This window comes from Pteropus medius, unplaced genomic scaffold, assembly GCF_902729225.1.
Source record: "Pteropus medius unplaced genomic scaffold, Ma_sr-lr_union100, whole genome shotgun sequence".
NCBI classification, from domain to species: Eukaryota; Metazoa; Chordata; class Mammalia; order Chiroptera; family Pteropodidae; genus Pteropus; species Pteropus medius.
The window spans coordinates 15,880,112-15,901,781 of record NW_024349796.1 but is presented as its reverse complement, the minus strand read 5'-3'; the positions used below and the strand labels follow the sequence as shown (position 1 = coordinate 15,901,781).

General features: G+C 45.0%; 1 protein-coding gene across 4 annotated transcripts in view; it reads right to left on the bottom strand.

The window, feature by feature from the left end:
• DISP1 (dispatched RND transporter family member 1) overlaps positions 1-21,670 on the bottom strand; it is a 133,899-nt gene that overhangs the window by 24,182 nt on the left and 88,047 nt on the right. For all 4 annotated transcript variants that reach the window (XM_039883451.1, XM_039883450.1, XM_039883453.1 and 1 more), the window contains one exon: positions 17,676-18,195. In XM_039883451.1, coding sequence (XP_039739385.1) covers positions 17,676-18,178 — 503 coding nt within the window. In that variant the 5' untranslated portion in view covers positions 18,179-18,195. The remainder of the gene's footprint in view (positions 1-17,675; positions 18,196-21,670) is intronic.

Genomic DNA, 21,670 nt, shown 5'->3' with positions numbered 1-21,670 from the left:
CACCAAGGTGGAACCACATGTTTTAAAGCTACAGTGGGGTCCTCGTGAGGCTCTGTGTCTGTGCTAAGGCAGCTTGGCTAAAACCTTAAATTCAATGTATTCATTTCACAACCACATCAAAGTTTAGGACACTGTTCTAAGAATAATGTATTAAAAAGACCACAATGAGAAGTCAGAGGACCTGATACCAAGTGGGTATTAGTCTTGGGCTGTAATCTCTCTGGCTTCAACCCTCATCTGTAAAATAAAGTGAGACGGATGAAATTATTTCTAAGGTCTTTTTCTGCCGTGAAATTCTCCTGTAGTCTCCTCTGGAATTTTAGATAATTCGAGTCACCACATAGGTATTTTTAACACTCTGCCATGGCAAAAGCTGAGCGTCCAGGTTTCCCCTAATCAAAACTCTATGTTGAAATACTTCGTTAAATAATCAAGAAAAACAATCCTCCTGCAAGGGAGGGAAGAACCAGTATTTTAAAATTCCTTGCAAAATAATGTTGGCTCTTTATCTGAATCTCTAGGGAGGCGTTTTCAATAGCTGGATAAATGCTTTCATGAAAAAGTGCTAAAAATGATCGGTGGGAGGAAGGAGACGCACGAAATCTGATGCCAGGGTCACATTTGTGCTAGCATGTGTCAGCGGAGGAAAAAACACCGGAGGGAACCGTGCCAGGTTGTCAAAGGCGCTCCTGGTAAACAGAGGTCAGACACCATCCAGCTCACCGGAAAAGCAAACACAAAAACAGTGCTCAGTGAAAACGGTTACTTTTCAATTTCCAAAAGCCTCCTTCCTGAGTCCCCCACCCACTCACTACCTGACACAGGCAGTATAAAAATCTTCTTTTTTTTTTTTATTTAAAAAATTTACCTTTGATAGGCTTTTTTGGTTAACGTTTCATCCATTCTAAAATATGAACTTTGATTTTTAAAGGAGGAGCCAAGCTTCGATGAGAAACACTGTTTCAATGTTGATTTTGTTTTCTGATTAAAAAACACACTCTTTTTTTAAAGCATGAAAATGCAGAAAATGATACAGAAAAAGAATCGCCCTTCCTCTCACTATATAGATCGAACCTCTGTAATTTCTTCTGCTCTATTTCCTTTCAGTATTTTATGCTTTGGGCCAAAATATACACATTAAATATGTACACGATTAGGATCATATTGGATGCCTAAAGTCCGTGTCATGAAACTCTTCGGAAAACATAATTTTCAGTAGCTGTATAATGTTCCATTATATTTACCATTATTTATATTATGCACACAACTGTACTCATAGTAATACGTGACTTTTTGTCTATTTTGTTTACATACATCTATCTTTCTCATTTATTTATAAGAGGCCTGTATTAAAGCTATAAAAAATCACAATTGCAGCAAATATTTTTTCCTAGTTTGTGGCACCTTTTTTAACACGATTTTTTTGAACGTGTATTTTAAATTTCTTTTGTAATTTCTATGACTTCTTTTACAGTAAGAGTTACCCTTGATCCAGATATCATTTTTCCCCAGGTTTCACTTACTATTACTTTGTGATGCTTGATTATCATCTTCTGTAAAGCTCTGTTTTAAGGGGAGAAAAATAGAATCCAAAAATTCATTTTCATAAAATACATGGCATCTGATATTGTGAGAACAAAGAGCTGATCATGCTGCATCTGTGCTGCCAGGGGCTGATTCCATGGTCCAGCTGGACCACCCAAACCCAGCCCAGTGCCGGCTGTGGCTTGGCACCATCAGGTCACACTTGCTCCCTTGAGTTTAATGATCAGCTGGGACAAACGCGGATTCTAAGATGGATGGGTCCTTCCGGACTAAACAGTGGTGACAGAAATGTCTCGGTTAGTTGGGGAAAAACTAGGCTGGGAGGGTACGAGGTCTGGGGAAATCCGCTGTCTGCCTTCCTGCCCCACCGGAAGAGGGCTGACCTGTCAGAAGGAAGGACAGCCAGTCTGGCCCCATTTGAGAATGCGAGCTTGGTGGCAGTCACGGGCCCAGGGGCTTATCTCGGGGTTTCATTCATGAAGCTTCTCTGCTTCCTCAGTCTGAGTGGATCCACTGATCCGATTCTCAGAGAATCACACTGTTTCAGTTATTTTGGCTTCGGGATAGGCAAGTCTCACGACAGAATATGGTTAGTTAATCCTAATTCTCTGAAGCAACTAAGAGCTTTTGAGTGTGATCGTTGCATCTGCTACTTGAAAACAATTCTGGTTAATGAAAGATGGGAAGAGATTCTTCAATGGACCCCCAACCAAAAGGAGAACTTGAATTCTCAGATGACACGCACGTGCTAAATTACAGTCTACAACAAAGACCCTCAAGGAACTCTCAGACGCCCTTTGCTCACTCCGAACAGCTTCACGACGGGCTGGCTGCGTGGACCACACGGCGGTAACATGGCCACAAGCCTCCCCAACACCTCCCCCTGCATAGATCATCCTCTGCAAAGCCAACTCACACTCATCCCTACGTCAACACCAAGCTTTCCCAGAATCTGACTTTACGTCACAGGCTGAGGTATTTTGGAGGCAAAGACTTGCATCTGTAGAATCCAAGGACTCTTTCTTGTCGTAAATGTTAAAAAACACGCTTTCCGCTCCTTCTTCCGGGAAGTGCTGAAATCTGGCTCTTCCACGTGGAAAACGCACATCTTTTTATCATCCTGGCTTCCGTCTATCGCGAACCCTTCGGCAGAGGGCTGGAAAGGATGCGTCCCCACCTTCCCTGAGGAAGGCCGCCTAAGCACAGCCCTTTATCTCTTCGGCATCACTAAATCGCCCCTTTGTCATCTCTTCTCCATCCTAAAAGTTCCAATTCGCTGTGCGTTTGTTGAGCAGTCGCAAGTCAAAGACACAGTTTCTTCTCTCCAGCACCAAAGCAGGACGCTGGGAGGCTGACGGAAATGTGGGGGGAAAGCGAAGAAGGCGGGCCATGGACAAGACTGTGATCATGCCCCAAAATACTCTACTTCTTAGATTCCGAACTAAAAATGCAACTTAACTTCGCTATCTTCGAATCAAAGAAAACGGATAAATATCAAGATGGCAGCTCGGCTAAGAAGGTGGGAAGTTTTAGGATTAAAGGGGAGAGACTCTGAAATCCCTCACGTCACTCTTAAGCCATTCCTAGCTCACCGGCTCTGTAGTAAGAGGCCTAACGTATGAGCGTCTGGCTTGACGGATGCTTACAGATGTACACTCCGTGTAAGCACCAATCAGATCAAGTCACAGGGCATTTCTCCGCATCCCACAAGGCTCCCCTGTACCCCTTCTAATCAGTAATCAGCCCCTACCCCGGAGGTAAGCAACATTCAGGCTTTCATCGCCATAGATTAGCTTTGCCTAAAGGATCGCCTTTTTTCATCCGGTCAAAAATAAAAGTTTAAGTAGCACTTTAGATAGTAAAATTCGAGTTAGCTCAGTTGAGGAAAATATATAAAAATGAAGTCTCAGTAACATTTTAAATGGGCGACTCCTAGATGAGTCTCTGTTCATCTTTTCTCTCGACGTTTTAGAAACATCTGTCCTGATGACTTAAAAGGTAGACAACTTAAATTAGCTATAAAAGGCCTTCAACGAGCAGCGAAGCTTCAAGGGTCTACAGCAAAGCCACTCCTGGGACCGTCATCTGTCATTATGTTACTTTTGAATAGATTACTTAAAAATCCATACTGTTCTGCTCCTTATATTTTAGTCTCTTCCAAACTTCAAGATCTCGTCTGAGTTGACAATATCTAGCTGTAGTAAGTGCACGCCTCTGACATTTGGGCAGAATATTTCAATGGAGATTTCTACGTGCTCTTGTGAATACAGAGCTGTCTGTGACGGTGACAGATCCAGGCAGGAGACGAAGGATTATCCACGACAGTGAGAGATCCAGGCAGGAAGTGAAGACCCGAAACTTTTAACAGTTGGGAGCGGGTAAGAAAAACCAGCGAGCAATGTATTATGAAAATGACAGTCGGGGAAAAGGTGGAGGCATGGATTCCATCACGGGGGAGGGATGAGCAGAAAGGACGGCATCGGGCCGTGGAACGTAAAGCGACAGTTTAGGGAGTGGCAGGTGGCATCCCACGCTACGGAAGTGAGGACGTGAACAAACGAGATGAGCTCGTCACAGGTCACCGACCCAGGTGATGCCAGGAAAGGCCTGATGGCAAAAGTTAAACTGCGAGGCATTGAAAGAGGTCATATAAAGAGCATTAAGTGTAACGATGTATCAGAGGTAATAAGAATCAACATTTACAGACCTTCGCTATGTGCCAAACGCTCTTGTTAGCACTTGACGTATATTACAACATTTTAAAATTCTTAACCCTGTGAGGTAATAAGCATAGATTTTATACCCGAGGAACTGAGAAAGGTTAAAGAATTCACCCCAATTCCCAGTTAATAAATGCAGAGGCGGGATTCGAACCCGGGCAGTTCACTCCTCGGCCCACACTCTTAACCTCTGTGCAAAATGACAGCAAACATTCCAACCGATCTCATTAAGCATCGGGTGACGCTGCCCACATGCCGGGGGCTGAGAGGGGCAACCCTGGTTCCAGTAAACCGGAGAGAGGGGAGCTCGTCAAAAAAGCCACTATAGGATGTGTGCTTAGGAGGTCGCAGTGAGGTCCAACTCAGCCAGATGCACAAAATCGTAATGGGTAAAATCTACAGTTTCCATTTTCTTAGCAAGTAGTGTCTGGTAGTCGGGGGCCTGGCACAAAGGCATCAAAAACCATGACGATGATAGCACGAACTGTGATACTGAAACGAGAGGATTCAGTTTAGACCACACTCCCCCAAAAGAACATGCTGCACTTAAAATGTGGAAAATCTGTTTACTGCATCTCCAAGAACCCGCTTTGTGTCCCACACTAGGTCGGGTCTCTGTACTATGTGGGGATGGCACACACAGCCTGGAGGAGTCGGGTGGCTTCTTCCTCAGGATCTGTCCACGGTAGCTCTGGGCACCTGCCATCTGCGGGAATGACCTACAGATGACGAGGGCAGCCTGTGGCAGACACCCGTGCTTCTCATGGTGGCCCGCATGATCTGTGATCTGTGCCATCTCAGCTCTGTGATGGACTCGCACTGTGCTTACTACATAGCGAGCACTTAGCAACTGTTTCTTGAACTAATGCTGAAACTAAAAACAAAGAAGCTTGAACCAAAGAAAAAAAAAAATCATTTACATTTGAGCAGCGCAGAGATGTGACGGAAAAGCTTCAGAATCCGACAGACCAGGACTCAATTCTACGCTCTGCCGCTTATTTATGAACCATTTCAACTTTTAAACACTAATTTTTCCAAACTATAGTTTCTGCATTTATAAAATGGAGATGACAATAATAACTCTGAATTCCTTAGGTTGTTTTCAGGGTTAAATCAGAGAATGCATGTAAAATATAGCACACTGTCTGGCATATAGTGGGGGTTCAATAAAATCATTAATACTGTTATTACAAATTTAATTGAGACCGTTAAAGTCCATTTTCTTCACCAAAGATACAGGGACGATGCACGACCGAGATTTGTTTCATAACTGAAAAAAACTATTTACACTCGAGGGACTATTCATTATTTTGGAATATTCTAGAAAAATTATGGTGATGATAAAACAGTATGAATATTCTTAGGAAGATCATTTTGTTTTAAGATTACATAAAGGAGATGGTCATGAGGTAGCAGAATAAGAAAGAATTTAAATGTTTTGTAATCTAAATGGCAACGTTGACAGAAAGCTAAATATTCTTAACTGCTTATACATGTCTTCAGAATGTTCCCCACGTGTCCCCATTTTAAAACCTTAATAGGACACTTACTATGTTCTCTTTAGCGTACTCTATAATTTACATTTTATAGACTTAATTCACAAGGATACTGAATTGCTTTTCTTTTAAATCATAATTTCTAAACGGAACGTCTTGGGTTACTTATTTTAACTAAGGAAAATTAAATAATTTCTAACCTCTGTGGTGCTAAAAATCACACTGGAATCCATGTGGAACTGACCTCTCCGAAGGTGTATCTGGACCCCAGACTGACCGTTTGTCCCTTCAACAGCGAATGTCCACGCTTCGAATACTAAAATCTCGGTTCTCTTTCTAACTGGCAGGAATATGCCATTCTAAGGGAGAAATTGCTGAGATATTTATGGATTACGGGTGACCATGTCGCTGAATTTCCTCTACTGTCTTCCACATCTGTCCAGTTTAAAGCCCCCTTACGCGTTCAGTGGCTACTGATTAGCTGAGAAAAACTCACCCTCACTTTAACTGTGAAATAGTTTACGAGATCTCCCCATGAGAGACAGTGAGCACGTTGCAGAGACGGGATAAAAGACCGCAGTGAACGATGGTAAAAACGTGCATTTTGCACATAGTGTATAAACCCCCACGCCAACTCAACCAAACTTGTTGGCAAAAGAAAAATGCCCACACTTCTATTATGAATTACCTAGTTCTCCTTAAAACGACGGAGTTCCAAGGCTTGGCAGGTCACGAGTTGAAGAGCAGCTTATTCTGCTGGTCACTGACAGCTGAGGGAAGCAGGTTGTGGCGAATGTGTTCTCGAACGCATTTTGTGTCTGCCACTTCTAAGGGGGGACAGTACTAAAGGTCCAACTACCTCATGACCCTGGTCCTGTGCACCGCACACCCCAAAAGAGGAGTCTACAGGTATATATATATTTTTTTTAAAAAAGAAATCGTTTAAAGCAATTAGAATTCTGAAAAGGACAATCGGTTAATTAAACATTTGAAGACGGTTGAGAAGTACTTGGGTTAAAACAAAACATTTCTTCCTCAGCCCATGAAGTTAAATTTGCATGGTGTAGTTGGCGGTTATAAAGCAAACAGCCCCACATGTTGTATTTTAAAGTTACAATCAATTATAAAGCACTTGCCCTTAAACTTGAGCCTTTCCGTGCCTGATGGTTGCTGTGAGCCCCACACAAAACATGATAAATTAGTGTACAGACCATACTACTTCTTAATAAGATGTGAATAATAATCACTAATACGAGATCCAAGAAAAATCTCATAAGAAAGCCAGAAAAATCTTATTAAACTTAACTAACTTAAGAGCATGGAATGCTGGAACGAAGTCGAAAATGCTCAAGCCAGAATCCCGGACACCACTGCTGCTCACTAGAATTTTAAGCTTTGGGAGAAGGGGGTAAGGAAGTAAAAAAAATAACAATAATAATACAATTTGGAGCTTAATGTAGGGTTGAACTCTGCATTACAGGGGGACATTTTAACAACCAAATAACACATTTAAATAAATCTCTCCCAGGGACAGCTTTACGATGATGTCATTTTAGTTCTGACAGCCAGTACGGTGGCTCAATCAATGGCTGATGTCTAAAAAACAAAGTCTCAGACTAATATCTAAAACACAAAGACCCAAAATATGTAGTGTAGGCCGGGACCAAAGTCATCTGAGTCTAGATGTCAATTAAATATAAGTGGAGAAGAAGACACAGTCACGTGTCAGATTTCTGTTTCAACAATCTGTTATAGTCATATTTACTGAGATGTGTCACCTTGTCCCTCCCACCTGGATAACCTTCCTTCCCCCCCCGAGGCACACTCCGTCCCTTGAAGGGACTCTCGATGCCAGGTCAAACACTCCGGGGAAACCATGGGAGACTCCTGAGCAGGCATAATGAACGCAGTGTTTCAGGAGGGGGGCGGGGGCGGGCCCCAGTGACCACAGACGCACGAACGGGGTCTGGAGGAATGAAAGTACTGAGTGTCCGCCGTGCTTCTCACTGGACACACAGAATCGTGCTCCGAAACAGTACATCGCTCACATTCCTGCAGAAAGCGTCAGGCTCGAAGCGCACACTGCTTGGTAAGGTCAGGGCCCTGACCCCTCAAATGGAGACAACGAACCGGTTTAACTAAACCGACGACTCAGCAAATCCACATAGAATAAGGCATCGCCTCTGGTCCTGGGCCCTGTCCTTCTGCTCCGCCTTCTAAATTCATAAAATACACAGGAACAAAGATAAGCCCAAGCGCTTACTCAGGAAGCCGCTTCATCCACCAGTTTTATAATCCGATTGCTCATGAAGTCACTTATTCTGGATTCGCGAATGTCCTGGAGGTGGCCGGAGCTGAGCAAACAGAAAGCTTCTCTGGGCTGAGTCTCCCAGGGGCGTGGTCTCCTCGCCCCTCCTGGTATTTCTCAAAGGGGCGCCAGAATCCAACATGAAAGGAGCTTAGGGGCGGTGGGCTGGGCCGGGCCTCCAGCTTTGCTCGCTTTCCTCTTCAGGAGTCAGGCTACGATTTTGTTAAAAGTCAGAAATCGGTTTTATTTGGGGGGAGAGTTAAAGGACAGGAGAAGGCAGCCCCCAAAACTGACTCGAACAACAGTAATAAAACAGCATTTTAAAGGAAACAAACCTTTCCGACCTTCTCCTACTTACTGTCTGGTGAGAACCTCGCTCCACGTGACCCGTGGTGCCTGATTCCCGTTATGTAATTAAAACCTAATAAAATCGAGCTCTTCAGAAGGATTTGACTGATGCTTAATTATTTCTTCGGTTCAGCTGACCATTAATTTCTGAGTGTTTACTAAGTGCAGGCCGCCGGCCAGGCCCTGGAGGTACACACCCACCGGTCCGAAGGAACTGATTCAACAAATCTAGGGAACCACCAATGAATCGAAGCCGTTAGAACCGCATAGTTACCGCATGTAAGGTACCTAGATACTTAATCAATGCTTCATCGATAAACGGATCAGTAAAAAAACAACGTTTGGAACCCACTGTTTTGGGGGAGCCGTCCTCTTTGACTGACTACAGCATTTCATTCTTCAAAGGTCGAATGAGACGAACCGTAGGCTCCACGCCCTGTGATGCTTGCTCTGGTCCCTTCTCCCGACAAAGGAGCCTGCAGGACAGGCTGCCTCACATTGGCCCCCACGCTTCCTGGCCTCCAGGCCTCCGACTGCCATGCTGCGGGCAGTTGGGCAAGTCTTCCCCCGTCTCCCATGACACTGTCCCCTCTGACCCCATCTCTCTCTCTGGGAGCCATCTCGCACTCTGTGATTTGGGTAGTGAGGTGTATTGTTATTTTTGCCTCGATCACCTCTCTCCCACTAGACGATAAGCTGCCTGATGGCAGTGACTAACTCTGTGAGGTTTTCTAAAAAGATACTAAGCTTATGAATGTTTCCAAAAGAAATTCCAGAGAATTTTTTTTTTTTTCGTAATCATCCACTCGACAAACAAACTGACTTCCAAATATGCCGCAGGCAGTAGGCTGTATTTCAAATTCCAAAATACCAAGCAATCGGTTGACTATCTTGGTTTGTGTATAAAAGAAAAGCTATAATTTTGTAGAATCAATTTTGCTAAAAAGAACACAAAATAGTACAGCACTCGAAATTCTCCTGTAAATGTTAAGTTCTATAAATTCTTTTAAATTACACTTAACAATCCACTTAAGTTTGGAAAGAAGACGCAGTAGATAATAATTGCTTTTTCCCAGGAATCGGAGATGTAACCGACCCATAACGATGTCTTTTACATTTTATTGTCTGGCAAATATTTTACTTTTTAAAACTTTTTTCACCAAAAAGAGAAAGAGAAAATTTGAATCATTTCTTTTTTTTCCGTTCACGCTCTAGTATCTGTTAAACACCACCAGCAACATGGAAAGGGGGTAAAGAACGCATTACTTCATTGCAAAATGTTATATTAATTAATTCTATGAAATAAAAAGGACATTGTTTCTTGACATTTATTATTAAAGTAAAAGATGACCAAGGCTCATATTCCAAAATGTATTACAGACTGTGCAATGCATTCCAGGAGGCATAGCACACTCTGAAATCTGCTCATTTATAACATAAAGAAGTCTCTAAAAGAAATCCTACTAATAAAAAGGGCCGTCACTCAATCTGACTGCCAAACGGACTAACTTGGCAAGCAAGCCTGGAACATTTTAAATTTTACAAACGTTATCCTGTTTTAAAAAGTTAATTTGGACTACTTTAAGGAACGTAAAAATAAACCTTGGTTTCACTGAAATCAAGATTAAATCTTACCAGACTTCTAAAATTAACTATCGTAATCAGATTATATAATTAGCATAAAGTATAAAGGCTCTGAGGCTTTGGGGCTGGAGACACCCCCTTTTCCTCTTGCCGAAGGCAAATGAGTGACCATCTTTTCCACTTGTTCCTTTCTGGAGCTTGATGGGGCGAAGCGTGCAATTCATTAAGAACGAAAAGCAATACTCACTTAAATCAGGATTCCACAATACCCTGACTTCTAAAACAATGCTAACGGAATTAACACATGCAGCAAAGGATGACAATGACAGAAGAAGAAGAAAAGGGAGAGGAAGAGGAAGAGGAAGAGGAGGAGGAAGAGAAAGAGGGAGGAGGGAAGAGGGAGGAGGAGGAGGAGGAAGAGGGAGGAGGAGGAGGAGGAGGAGAAAACAAAAAAACAATGGTGAAGAGAAAGGAGACGAACACTGTTCTGGGCACGGGGCTGTGTGCGAAACGGCCACGTCCCCCCATCTTTACCGAGGCAGAAAGCGAGGCCGAGAGAGCCAAAATCCTCCAACAAGATCTCGAGGCCAGTGAACGGCAGAGCCAGGATTCAAATGTTTTCCGAGGTCCGTGCTCTTACTACGTCAGGATGTGCAGCAAGAAAGAGGGAGGATCAAGGAAAATGTGGGTGACGATGGAGCACCCAGAGTCGCTCCCACGGGCCGGCTGCACTTCTCTGCCTTTGAGAAAAACGTTACTTTTACATTTGTATCTTAGATCCATTTCTAAAAAGCCCAGGCAGTTATACGTCAAATCATCAGATGCTTCTGCCTTCAGATGAACGTGCACGGGGGCTCTGTGGGCTGGGACCGTGGCCTCTAGAAGGTGCTGGAGGACACTGCGCACCTGCCACGACCCTTTAGAACCTCGAGCTTCAGGTTTTTGAAGAAAGGGGATTTTATCTTTTGTCATTTCCTCGGTAGATTTTAAACAAAATACAAGAAATCCAACTCCAATTCACTAGAATAATGTTGACAAAAAAAACGGTATTGGTCAGACCCTGCCGTTACTCCACGTCGTACGTGTTGCATCTGCTCCCACGGAGGTTGAAAAGGGGTCTCGGGTGCTTTAACAGAGCCCAGGAAGATAGCTCCGTCCAATAAAACTTCCTACGACGACGGAAAGGTTCTACACCTGTGCTGTCTCACCCGGGAGACACTGGTCACGTGTGGGTACTGAGCACCTGAAATGTGCCCCGTGTGAAAGAAGACGGAATTTTTAATTTTTAATTGAACTGACCCTACTGAACAGCACAGGTCTAAAAAATGCAGTTCAACCTTCTCTTCTTGCAAAAGACATCTGTCACACAGTCCTAGACAGGTTACGAGTTATATCAGTAAATAGAAGCAAAGGATTATTTAGCTACCAGTAACCTTTCAGCGGTAAGAGAGAAAAAGAGAGGGAAATGAATTTATAGAACTAGAGTCTGCCTTTCCTTCTGAATTAATATGTAAACCTGGCTCATGCCCCGCAGGAGAACGGATATTGAACCTCTGCACTCCACGGAACACAGCAGCCACTCGGTCACTATTTACTAATCGAAGAAGACAGTCGAGCTACAGAGGGCTCATGCCAAATCTAGGTGCCTTTCCCTATGCATGTGACCGCCACATCGCTGAGGCCGGAGACCACGTTTGTGGTTTTGACCTCTGTCTCCAGCACTTAACGCGTGGCAAGTGCTCATCAAACACCTGCTACATGAGCGAGTAACTAACCTCGAATGTCTCTATTCATTGTTTCCAAAGCCTTAGGAAAGCCACTTGGGCTGAGTCTGGTAACAGGGACAAATCAGAGCCTCTGTGAGACCTGTGTCAACATCCAGGGTTTTGCTATACGGCTGATGAAGTGTCCGAAGTGATTTCGGGTTCAAATTTCCTAGCTAAATATAATAACACAATCATCGGGGGCCTGGACCACTACAGAGCAGGTGCAGCCAAGGAAGACGCTTCGGAAAATGATGCTCAGAACTATAGCTTTAGCCCAGGATGTCAGGACTTAACATCGACAAAAGGACAAGATTTCAAGTGGTAGATTCCCTTATAACCCAAAACAAGAGTTCTCATTTCTTACTTAAGAAAGAGAGTTCACATCACAGAAGGAATTACTGTCGTCAGGGGAAACAAAAAGAAAACCTCTGAGAAAAGTGAGCCAGAAATTAGAAAACTAATAAAGAACCGAAGGGGAAAGGAAATACAGGTTACAAAAAATTATACAGTCATGAAGTATGGGGGCGGGGGAGGGGGAGGCACAACGTTGATTTAACCTTTAAGGGGCTGAGCTAACAGGAGGGCTCCGCGCCCCGTGCCAAGCCTTCTCGACTCTGAATGGCTGTAATTCCTCCAGGCTGCCACGGGGAACATTCAAAGTGACCATCTGTCTACGAAATCACCTTTGGGGAAATAAAAACGCATTTGGCAGGTACCCAAAACTATCACCGGCTCCCTACCATGATAATGAGTCTGTGGCCTTGCCAAGCACCGCTGACGAAGCCCTCTGTTACAATCAGGCACATTTCTCTGCAGCACCAAATTAAAAAGTAAGTACAGTTTGGATTAGAAATTTTGTGTGCTATTTTTGGATGCAGAACTCCTTATTAATTGTCAGAAACCATTACCCTTCTCCTTTAATATGGCAATAAGAAGACCCCAGATGAATAGTTTGCTTCAACCAGCACACATGGAACGTGACTGGTTCTTGAGAGACGTTGTCCAGGTCTCTCTGCAGGAGAAAGAGCAGATCGTCACCGGGCAGCCTCGCAGACCGCTCGCTGCACTGGGTTCAGGAGGGAGACCTCGGTGAAGCTACGTCTGGTGACCATCGAAACGACCCCTTCCTGTCCCCGTTCCTCTTCCTTAAACATCCCTTCGGTTCTGCATGCTTTTCCCGTCCGACTCTCCCCGACCTTCCGTGTTCCGCCTCAAGAGTCACGGGCTCTCGCCTCCCAGTCAGACCGTCCCGAACCTCTGTCCCCCACTGGGGTCCCTCCCGCCTCCGACTCCTAGAGTTCTTTATCGTTTCTACGGCAAAAAGAAACATCTCTTTATTAGTTTTATACTTACTTTACTCTTTAACTCCTCGGCTGAATGCGACGATCGGGTTTGGGACTTGTGGCTCTAGGCCTTGTCTCACGGTAGAGAGAGATGACTTTTTGCCTTTTTGAGTTCCTTACTATTCTAATGAGTCATGTCAATTAATTAGTCATGTTAATGAACGGCTGTGAGGTCAGAAATGTGCAAACGAAAATGTCAGCAGCTTTAAAATGACATCTGCTTAAACCACTTAATGTTTGGTGACAAATGGAATTAAAACAGGATATATTAAATGTGATCCTTGCAGTAATCTTAATTTTATCAATCAGAAGAGTAACAGAGAATTTTAAAAAAGCAGAAAAGCACACGTAGGTGACTGATAGAATGAATCTTTTAGAAAGGTTTATTACAGCTTCAAGAGTCAAGAAGGATGAAAGAACTTGCTGTGTCACCAAAGACAGGGACAATGAACTACTCAAAGCGGCAGACGAGCGACGATAAAATCACATGTTTTGTTTGACTCTTTAAAACATTCTCTAGGGTGTAAGTGCTCTACAAACAAACAAAAACGAAAAAAATAAAACCCAGAGGGTCCACTTGTGGCATTTACGCAAAGAGCAATACGAATCGAAAGCACTTAGGATCTGCCATCTGCACACGATTTAACTCTAAGGCCGCCAACCTCTGAGAAACCCCGAAAGCCACGTGAACATCAGAAATCTTTACCAAGTCACGAACGCATCTTAAACGTTAACCGAATAATACTTCATTAAGTATCTGAGCTTATCAGTTAAAAAAGCAACATGGGATAAATCACAAAAGGAAACAAAACAGGTTTAGAGAAAGTTCCTGGTGCAGATCAGCCTCTCAACGTTTGTTCTTACAACGTCCCTAAAAGTGTTGGGTAACTAATAACTAATAACTAATGAAAGGCAGCAACGGGCATCCTTGGTCTCGGAATTTCTTGGCGAGGACAGACTCCCCCGCACCGCCCTGCTCTCCCTTGCCTGGCAGGTACCCCCGCGTCCGCATCTGCTTCTGCGGGAACCTTCCCGGTTTGAGAAAGACCCAGCGCCTGGCTCACAGCACCGTTCTGGAACTACGCGCTGGGCTGAGTCTGGACGCCTCGGGGTTCACTCTACGATCCGCTCCATCAGCATCGTTATCCGTGGTGTAACTGGCACGCACTACCCCGCGTCCTCGCTCTTTACTGTGCCTGTCCCTCCCCGCCCCCCGGCCCAGGGTCTGCACTCCAACGGGAATTCGCTTCTCGACTCTGGTTCGAGCGACCACCGTTTCTCCCCTGAGTGACTGTGACAGTCTCCCTTCCAACCGTCTCCCTCCCTCCGACAGCCGCGACCCAGCCCGACGGCGGGCCTCGCTCAGGGGCGAATGTGACCCGTTTTCTATTATGCTTCAAAATCTGTCGTGTCGCACCCATTAAGATGGCTACTGTCACACACACACACACACACACACACACACACACCCCAGCGTGTGCACGGCTGGTGGGAAGGGAACACAGTCCAGCAGCTGTGGAGACAGTTTGGTGGCTCCCCCAAAAAGTTCATCGTAGAATCACCATATGACCTAGGAGCTGCACTTCTGGATGTACCCAAAGGAAGTGACAGCAGGAACTCAAACGAGCACCTGGACACCCACGTTCACTGCAACAGCGCTCACGATTCCCCAAAGGTGGAGGCGGCAAAGCGTCCACCGATGGACGGATAAACGCCGCGTGGTACACAACGCGGTACACGCGTGCAGTGGAGCATTTATTCAGCTTTGAAAAGGGAGGAGGTTCTGACGTCCTCTACCACATGGACGAACCTCGAAGACGTTATGGTAAGTGACATCAGCCATCCGCCTAAGGACAAACACTGTGTGATTCCGATGATACGAGGGGCCCGAGGTCAAGTTCACGGCGACGAAGAACAGAATGGCGGGGGCGGGGGGGCGGGAGGGATGGGGGTCATCGTTTAGTGGGCACGCGTTTCAGCTGGGGAAGGTGGAACACGTCTGGCGACGGGTGGTGGTGACGACTGCACGGCAAAGTGACGCGCTTGATGCCACCGACGCGTGCACACACACGAACCTATCGCGTCTCCCCGCTGGCCTCAGGGGGAGACGTCCTGCACGTGACTGACACGGCGCCTCGGGGTCTGGTGCCCTCGCCCCTCTCCTCTGGTGACTCCCCGCCCTCCTGCAGGGCCTCGCCGTACTGGACGACGCTGGAGCCCACAGAACTTTATGAGTCTTTGCACGAACGTCCCCGCTACCTACGAGACGATCCCCTCGGCCCCCGCGTCTTCTGTTCATCTCCGTTCCTGTCCCGCTCGGTGGCTCTCGTCACAACGACAGAGCTGCCTGTTGGCTTTTTCGTTCCCCTTCCCACTGGGTTATAGATCTCTGAAGGCAAAAATACGTCTCAGCTTGTTTAGAATTACATCTTAGGTGCCTGGCCCATGTAAGTATTCACCAAATACTGTGGATTATAAAAATAAATAAACGTGGAAAATAAAGAAAGAATTCTGGAAGCATACACTTCACAAAATGGGTAATATATTCAACTGGAAAAAAAAGCATTCCTGTGTAGGCATCTTTGAAAGAGTCTATGTCTGTTACAAATAGTTGCTCAAAAGGCTCAAATTCCTGAAATAAAATTCTAAATATGAAAAATTTCTCACATAATATTCCAGCTTCTCTTACAAATCGTCTCGATGAACAAATATGGCGTTTTTATCAGTTTGTTTTTCAAATCCACTCTGTTTAAAGCTGTATGTACATAGGACTCTCATTCCTTTAAAATGAAGCCAAAGGCATGAAAATGTTGACACGCCTGCCGTATTGAAAGAACTGGTGACTTGCCCATAGTTTTAATATTTTGTAAAGTTTTTTAAAGATGAGATCAGCTTTGCAATGTCCCAGTACCTGTCTCGATTCGCCCTCTGCCACCCTATAATTTACGATTCAAATGCATCAATATTTACGACTACATAATTTCGAAACCAACTACTTACACAGGGTAAGTCAAAGGGGAGTCTGAAACTGGTCAGGCCGCACCGCGCTGTCAGGACAAACCTAAGAAATGGCCTCGGTGCACGTTCTCATCTATAACTGAAAGACTCGTTCATACACCTGACACGAACAAACGTACCGCAGAGGACCCTTCTCTCCGCCCCCCTCCCCATCCTCCTCTTCCTCTCCTTGTTAAGAGTGAAACGAGACCGTCTCACAGCATCTAAGATCCGATCAAGGGGAAAAGTATTTAATTACTCCGTGTGTGGATCTGACTCTTTTTTCGAGATATTATTGACATATAATATTATATTAGTTTCAGGCGTACAACACGATATTTGTACGTATTGTGAAATGATCATCCGAGTCAGTCTAGTTAAATTCTACTACCTCACACAGTTACCAAAACTTTTTGCCTTGTGATGAATACTCTAAGAGCTACTCTTTCGGCAACTTTCAAATATACAGTGTGGTAGTTAATTACAGTCACCACGTGTTGTACGTGTTGTCGGTTACATCCCTAGGACTTACTAACTTCATAACAGGAAGTTTGTACTTATAAGTAAACTTGCTACATGCATACAATGGGTTGCTACTCAGCAATAAACTGGGAAACGAATACCCATAACAATTAGCTGATTCTCGAAAATGTTACGCTGAGTCAAAACTGCCAGACACAGACGAGTACAGATTCCATCCACACGAGGATTTAGAGCAGGTGAAACAGACCTATGGTGACAGGGGCCGCTTCCGGTGATGTGAAAAGGAACGCTAAGCAGCAACACGAGGGGACTTCCTGGGGTGACGGAAGTGCCCCCCGCCCCGGACCGAGGTGTGGGTTACCCTCGTGGGCGCGTTCGCTGAAGCTGATCGAACTGTCGACTTAAGACACACGCATCTCCCTGTACGCGAATGACACCCTCCCTTTAAAAAGAGAAAGCTTTCTTCTAGGTCTTTTAAAATTTTTTTATTAATTAAAACGTGAACTAATCCTTGGCCCCTACGGAGTACTAGGATTTTATAAAATGTGTCACCAGGGCTCACGTGCAGTCCGTGTGACTTGGCTCCCTCACGGAAAACACAGCTGACAAGCACAATCAGAGAAACCGTGGGCTGAGAGGTGAGGATGAACTGGAAATGAGAGATTTTTCTAGGACTTTTCAATCTACCAGATCTGAAAACGCTTTACAAAAAAAGACATTTTTTAAACTCCTACGATGATCCCGATCAAAAACAGAAAGAAAGAAAAAAAAAAAGACTTTGAAATGCAGCCTCATCACAAATACAACCCCAATGCTTAATAACAGAAATTGCTAACCATAAAACCTCCTACTGAACATTATGACTCAAGACCCAGCCAGGAGGCCTAGCAGACGGGGAGAAAGCACGGAGCGTTTAAGTGACTAAGGTGGCGATGGATAAAACAGATATCATATTATTTCACGTGCACGTTAGCAGACTTCACACGGTCCACCAAATCTGCATTCTCACGGGTTTACTTTCTCGGACGTTTTCCCCGCCTTTTGGAGAAACCACCACGGGCGGCCTCCTGCGCGCAGCCACTCACCTTAGGCTGGCCACGTGCTGCTGCACGGGCTGGTGCGGGAAGTGGCCGGGCCATGGCTGGTGCAGGCAGAAGGCGGCGGAGGGCTGCAGGCAGCACGCGGTCTGATAGACAGGGGCGTGGTGCGGGCACAGGGACCCGGAGTACTCCGAGTGCATGCCACACGAGGCCAGAGCAGAGGCCGAGGCGGAGCCGGCCTCAGGGTGGCGCTCTGGGTGACCGTGCTGGCTCGTCAAAGGACGGGGGTACGCGCAGGGGGCGCAGCGCTGGGCTAACGTCTGAGGGGTTCTTTGGTTGTCCGAAGGCGGGAAGGATGGCGTGACCGTGCCGTTCGCTTGCAGGCATCCATTTGGACTCGCTTTTGTCTTTGGTGCATCTTTGGGTGTGAGCTGCTGGGCTGCAAGGTCTCCGTCACGGGGGGCCAGGGGACTGGCGCTGGGAGCGCTGGCTGCGACGCTGCCGCTGCTCAGAACCGCAAAGTCATTGTTCCCATCGCTCATAGCCATGCTCCAACTTCTCGACCCTAAGAAGGAAAATGAAATAAAATCATCCGGTTATAGGCGGGCAGATAAATACGTGGAAAAGACAGGAAAGATACTTGAAAACAGCTCTGTGCAAACAAGGGGTCTTCCAGGAGCTGTGAGAACCCGAAAGCACCTGCAGCGGAACCAGCCAACACCTGGGCACCCCTCGTCCTTCCTCCCAGGCACTTCAGGAGCCCTCACCTGGCCTTCCCGACGCCTCCCCTCGACTTCCTGCGCCTTCCTGCTCCACCCCGCCCCGCCCCCGCCCTAGATGAGCAAGTATCTGTTAAGAATCAGAACATGTTAGGGTGCAAGTAGGGAGGGGGAAGAAGTGAAATAGGACCCCAATGCCATCCTTCAACTTTTCCACACATTCATGTTTGGGGCGTGCCGACAGAGGCATAATGAGCCCAATGAAGGGCCTCTCTGACGGCAGTAAGCTGTGTGGGTTAAAATAACGTGAATCATCTTAAGGATGTCTTACGTCTTAGAAAAATGTCAAGAAAATATGATTTTTCCTCTAACTCACTCAGGTCTCGGAATGAGAACAAACAAAAAAAAATTAAAAACCAGTCGACTAAGAATTGTGGCTGCCAAGATATCAGACGACAAAGTTTTATCCCCCAAACCAATGAATATAAGTTGCCATGAACTTATTGTTTTATGTTATATACTACAGGTATGAGAAAACTAATACATACAATGGATGGGATTTGCTTCAAATGAGATTTCTGTTGTTAATTTTGTTCCTTCTACCAAAGAGTTGAAAGCCTTTAATTAAAACAAAAATAATGCTGAAATTATCAGTAGCATGTTTCTGACCCGTCAACAAACAAAAGCAAAAGAAACATTCTCCCTCGCCCATGCACCATCCTCCGACCGACATACACACAAATCTGAAAATCTGCAGTTAAAAAATGGGTCCTCAAACACTATTATCGGTCTATTTAACCTCACAGGGAAGCCAACAAGAAAAAAAGCAAACCACAGTCTGGCTCGCTAACCCTTCTGGCTTGCCATTTTTCTAGATGCATAAGACAGCTTCTGGAGAAATCTTTCTCCAGTCTCTCCCCACCTCCTGCAGACACACAGGTCCTGGAAAGAAATCCTCTCTTCTCGGTCTGGGTACCTGGTAGTCTAACCTGACAAATCTCGACCATCAAGGGGAAGAGTCCCGTGACCACGTCCCGGGGCGGTGCTGAGCAGAGCCTGCCCGAACAACGCACAAAGCTTCCAGCTCAGGACCGATTCCCAGAAGATGTTCGCTGTGCTAGGATACAAACTTAGCGTTACTAATTTATTTTGTCTTCCAGATAAAACTCCTCAAACGCACCCACGCACGCCACGTTCAGTTATATAAACATCAAAGCTATAAGAAATGGAAGAATTAATGAGGGCATTAAAGGACTTCATTATAAATTGTTTTAGTGAAAAGAGAAAACATTTATAAATATCGAAAAATATATAAAATCAAGGAGATGTTACTTCTCTCGTCAGCCTTGGCATCACTTTTGAAAGCAGTCTGCCAATCCCAACTTCCTTTTCTGATGACTATTGTGATGGATTCTGAATTGTGATATATACACTTGCTCGTTCCTCTCTCATTGAATTACTCTTGGGTATAAATATATACTACACGACACAGTTTTATGTGTTTTCAAAAACATTCAAATACCATGGCAGTTAAATGCATCATCCAGCTAGTGAGAAGGCAGCACAGGTAACTGGTAAAAGCCTAAAATCTGACCCAAAAGGTACAAATTCTAATCTTTCTTCCATTATTTTCTTAAAATGCCATCTCAGCAAGAAGGTCTGCTCACTCAAGCCTCCGTTTACAAGAGAATATATCCTCCCTCTGTTGTTCACAAAAGAAAAAGCTGCTCGCAAATGCTCTGAAAACAATAAAACACATAAATTACAGGCCATCTAAAGAGGCGTTAGACTTTTTTCAAAGTTAACACAAATTCAAGTTGTTCACTTGTAAGCTTAAATGAAAGACGGTCTAGGTTACGTAAGAAGCAAACGCTAGTTCAGATCAACGTAGTTATTTCCCAGAATGAGAAACTCCCACTGAGCAGAACAAATTCGCCACTGAAATCATGAAGGCGTATGCTCTCCCTCACCTCCACCCATGATGCGGGCTCCGAGCCTTCTCCCCAGACCTCAGCCCAGCCGGCCCAGCTGCCGGGGTCTGCTGGGAAGAATGGAAACTCAGTGACTGCCTTGGACCTTTTCCGCCAGGAGGACGGGCGGAAGGAAACTGTTCTCTGGTTCGTTGGTTTGGTTCTACCATCGCAGGTTGGTTAACATCTCAGAGCGTCTATTTCTTTGTTGAGTATTTAATTCAATCGATCCTCCTGACTCATCCCAGCTGTCCGGTGAGCCAGGCTAGTGAGAAGTCTCTAACAACAAACATCCTCACAGTGTTTAAGCGAAACTGGGCTTGACACAGAGTGTCATCGAGCCCTACGAGGTGGGGAGAAGGCTCCTCTACTCTCCTGTCGAGTTCGTCGTTTCCCTACCTTCTAATTAATCTGCTTTTCCTCTTATTTTTATTGCAGATGCATCATTTTGTAGTTACAGAAGAGTTAAAAAGATTTTCACAGGCCAGCCAAGGGACCTAATCACCATTTATAACGGTTTCCCTCCACTCTGGTAAAACGCGGTTCAAGTGCCAAATAACTGACTTTCAGATGAATTTCTGGAACACACCCCGTTTCGTAACTTGGAGACTTCTTGCAGTGAAGTAGGAACTAGTGGATAGTAAAGAATAATTTGAACTCTGACTTTGGCTGGTATTTAAAGTCAGTCATATGAGCTTTCCATGATTCAGTTTCTTTAATGATAAAATGAGAATCATCAAATTGACTTTAGAAGTTATAAATGATAAATAAAAAATAATAAAAAGCAAACCCCCTCCCCCCAAAAAAAATCCGTTCTAAGAAACGGCTATTAAGTTCAGTGGATGTATTCGCGCAGGAATTCAGGTGACCAGAACAGCAAAGTTTCAATCTGAAGTCAAGAGTTGACCCAAGGCCATATATAGAAAGATGTCATTTCTTCGTAACTGAGACAAATGAGAAAAAAAGTTTGCTCTGAGCCTAGAATAGAACAGGAAAGGAGATGAGAGAGAGGGAGAGTCACCATGACAAAGAACCACTGTAATAACTGTAATGCTATGTGATTTTAAATGCAGTGATCACAGTGTTTATGGCGGAAGTGTAAATTCAGTTTGGGATCACACAGAACGAACAGCTTTGAAAGACAGCTATGTTAAGGCCCCCGTGTTCCCCCGGGGCTGTCGGAGAAGGCCATTCTGGGGGCGATGCCTTGAGGTATGATGGGCCCACGGCCAGATGCTTTAGTGTGTGTCCTGTTGTCCATGAACATAGCATGCCGATACCAATTCGGTCAAGCTACTCATCTCATTCTGCCCATTTCACCGTTTCTACTGGCATTTTTACGTCCTGAGTG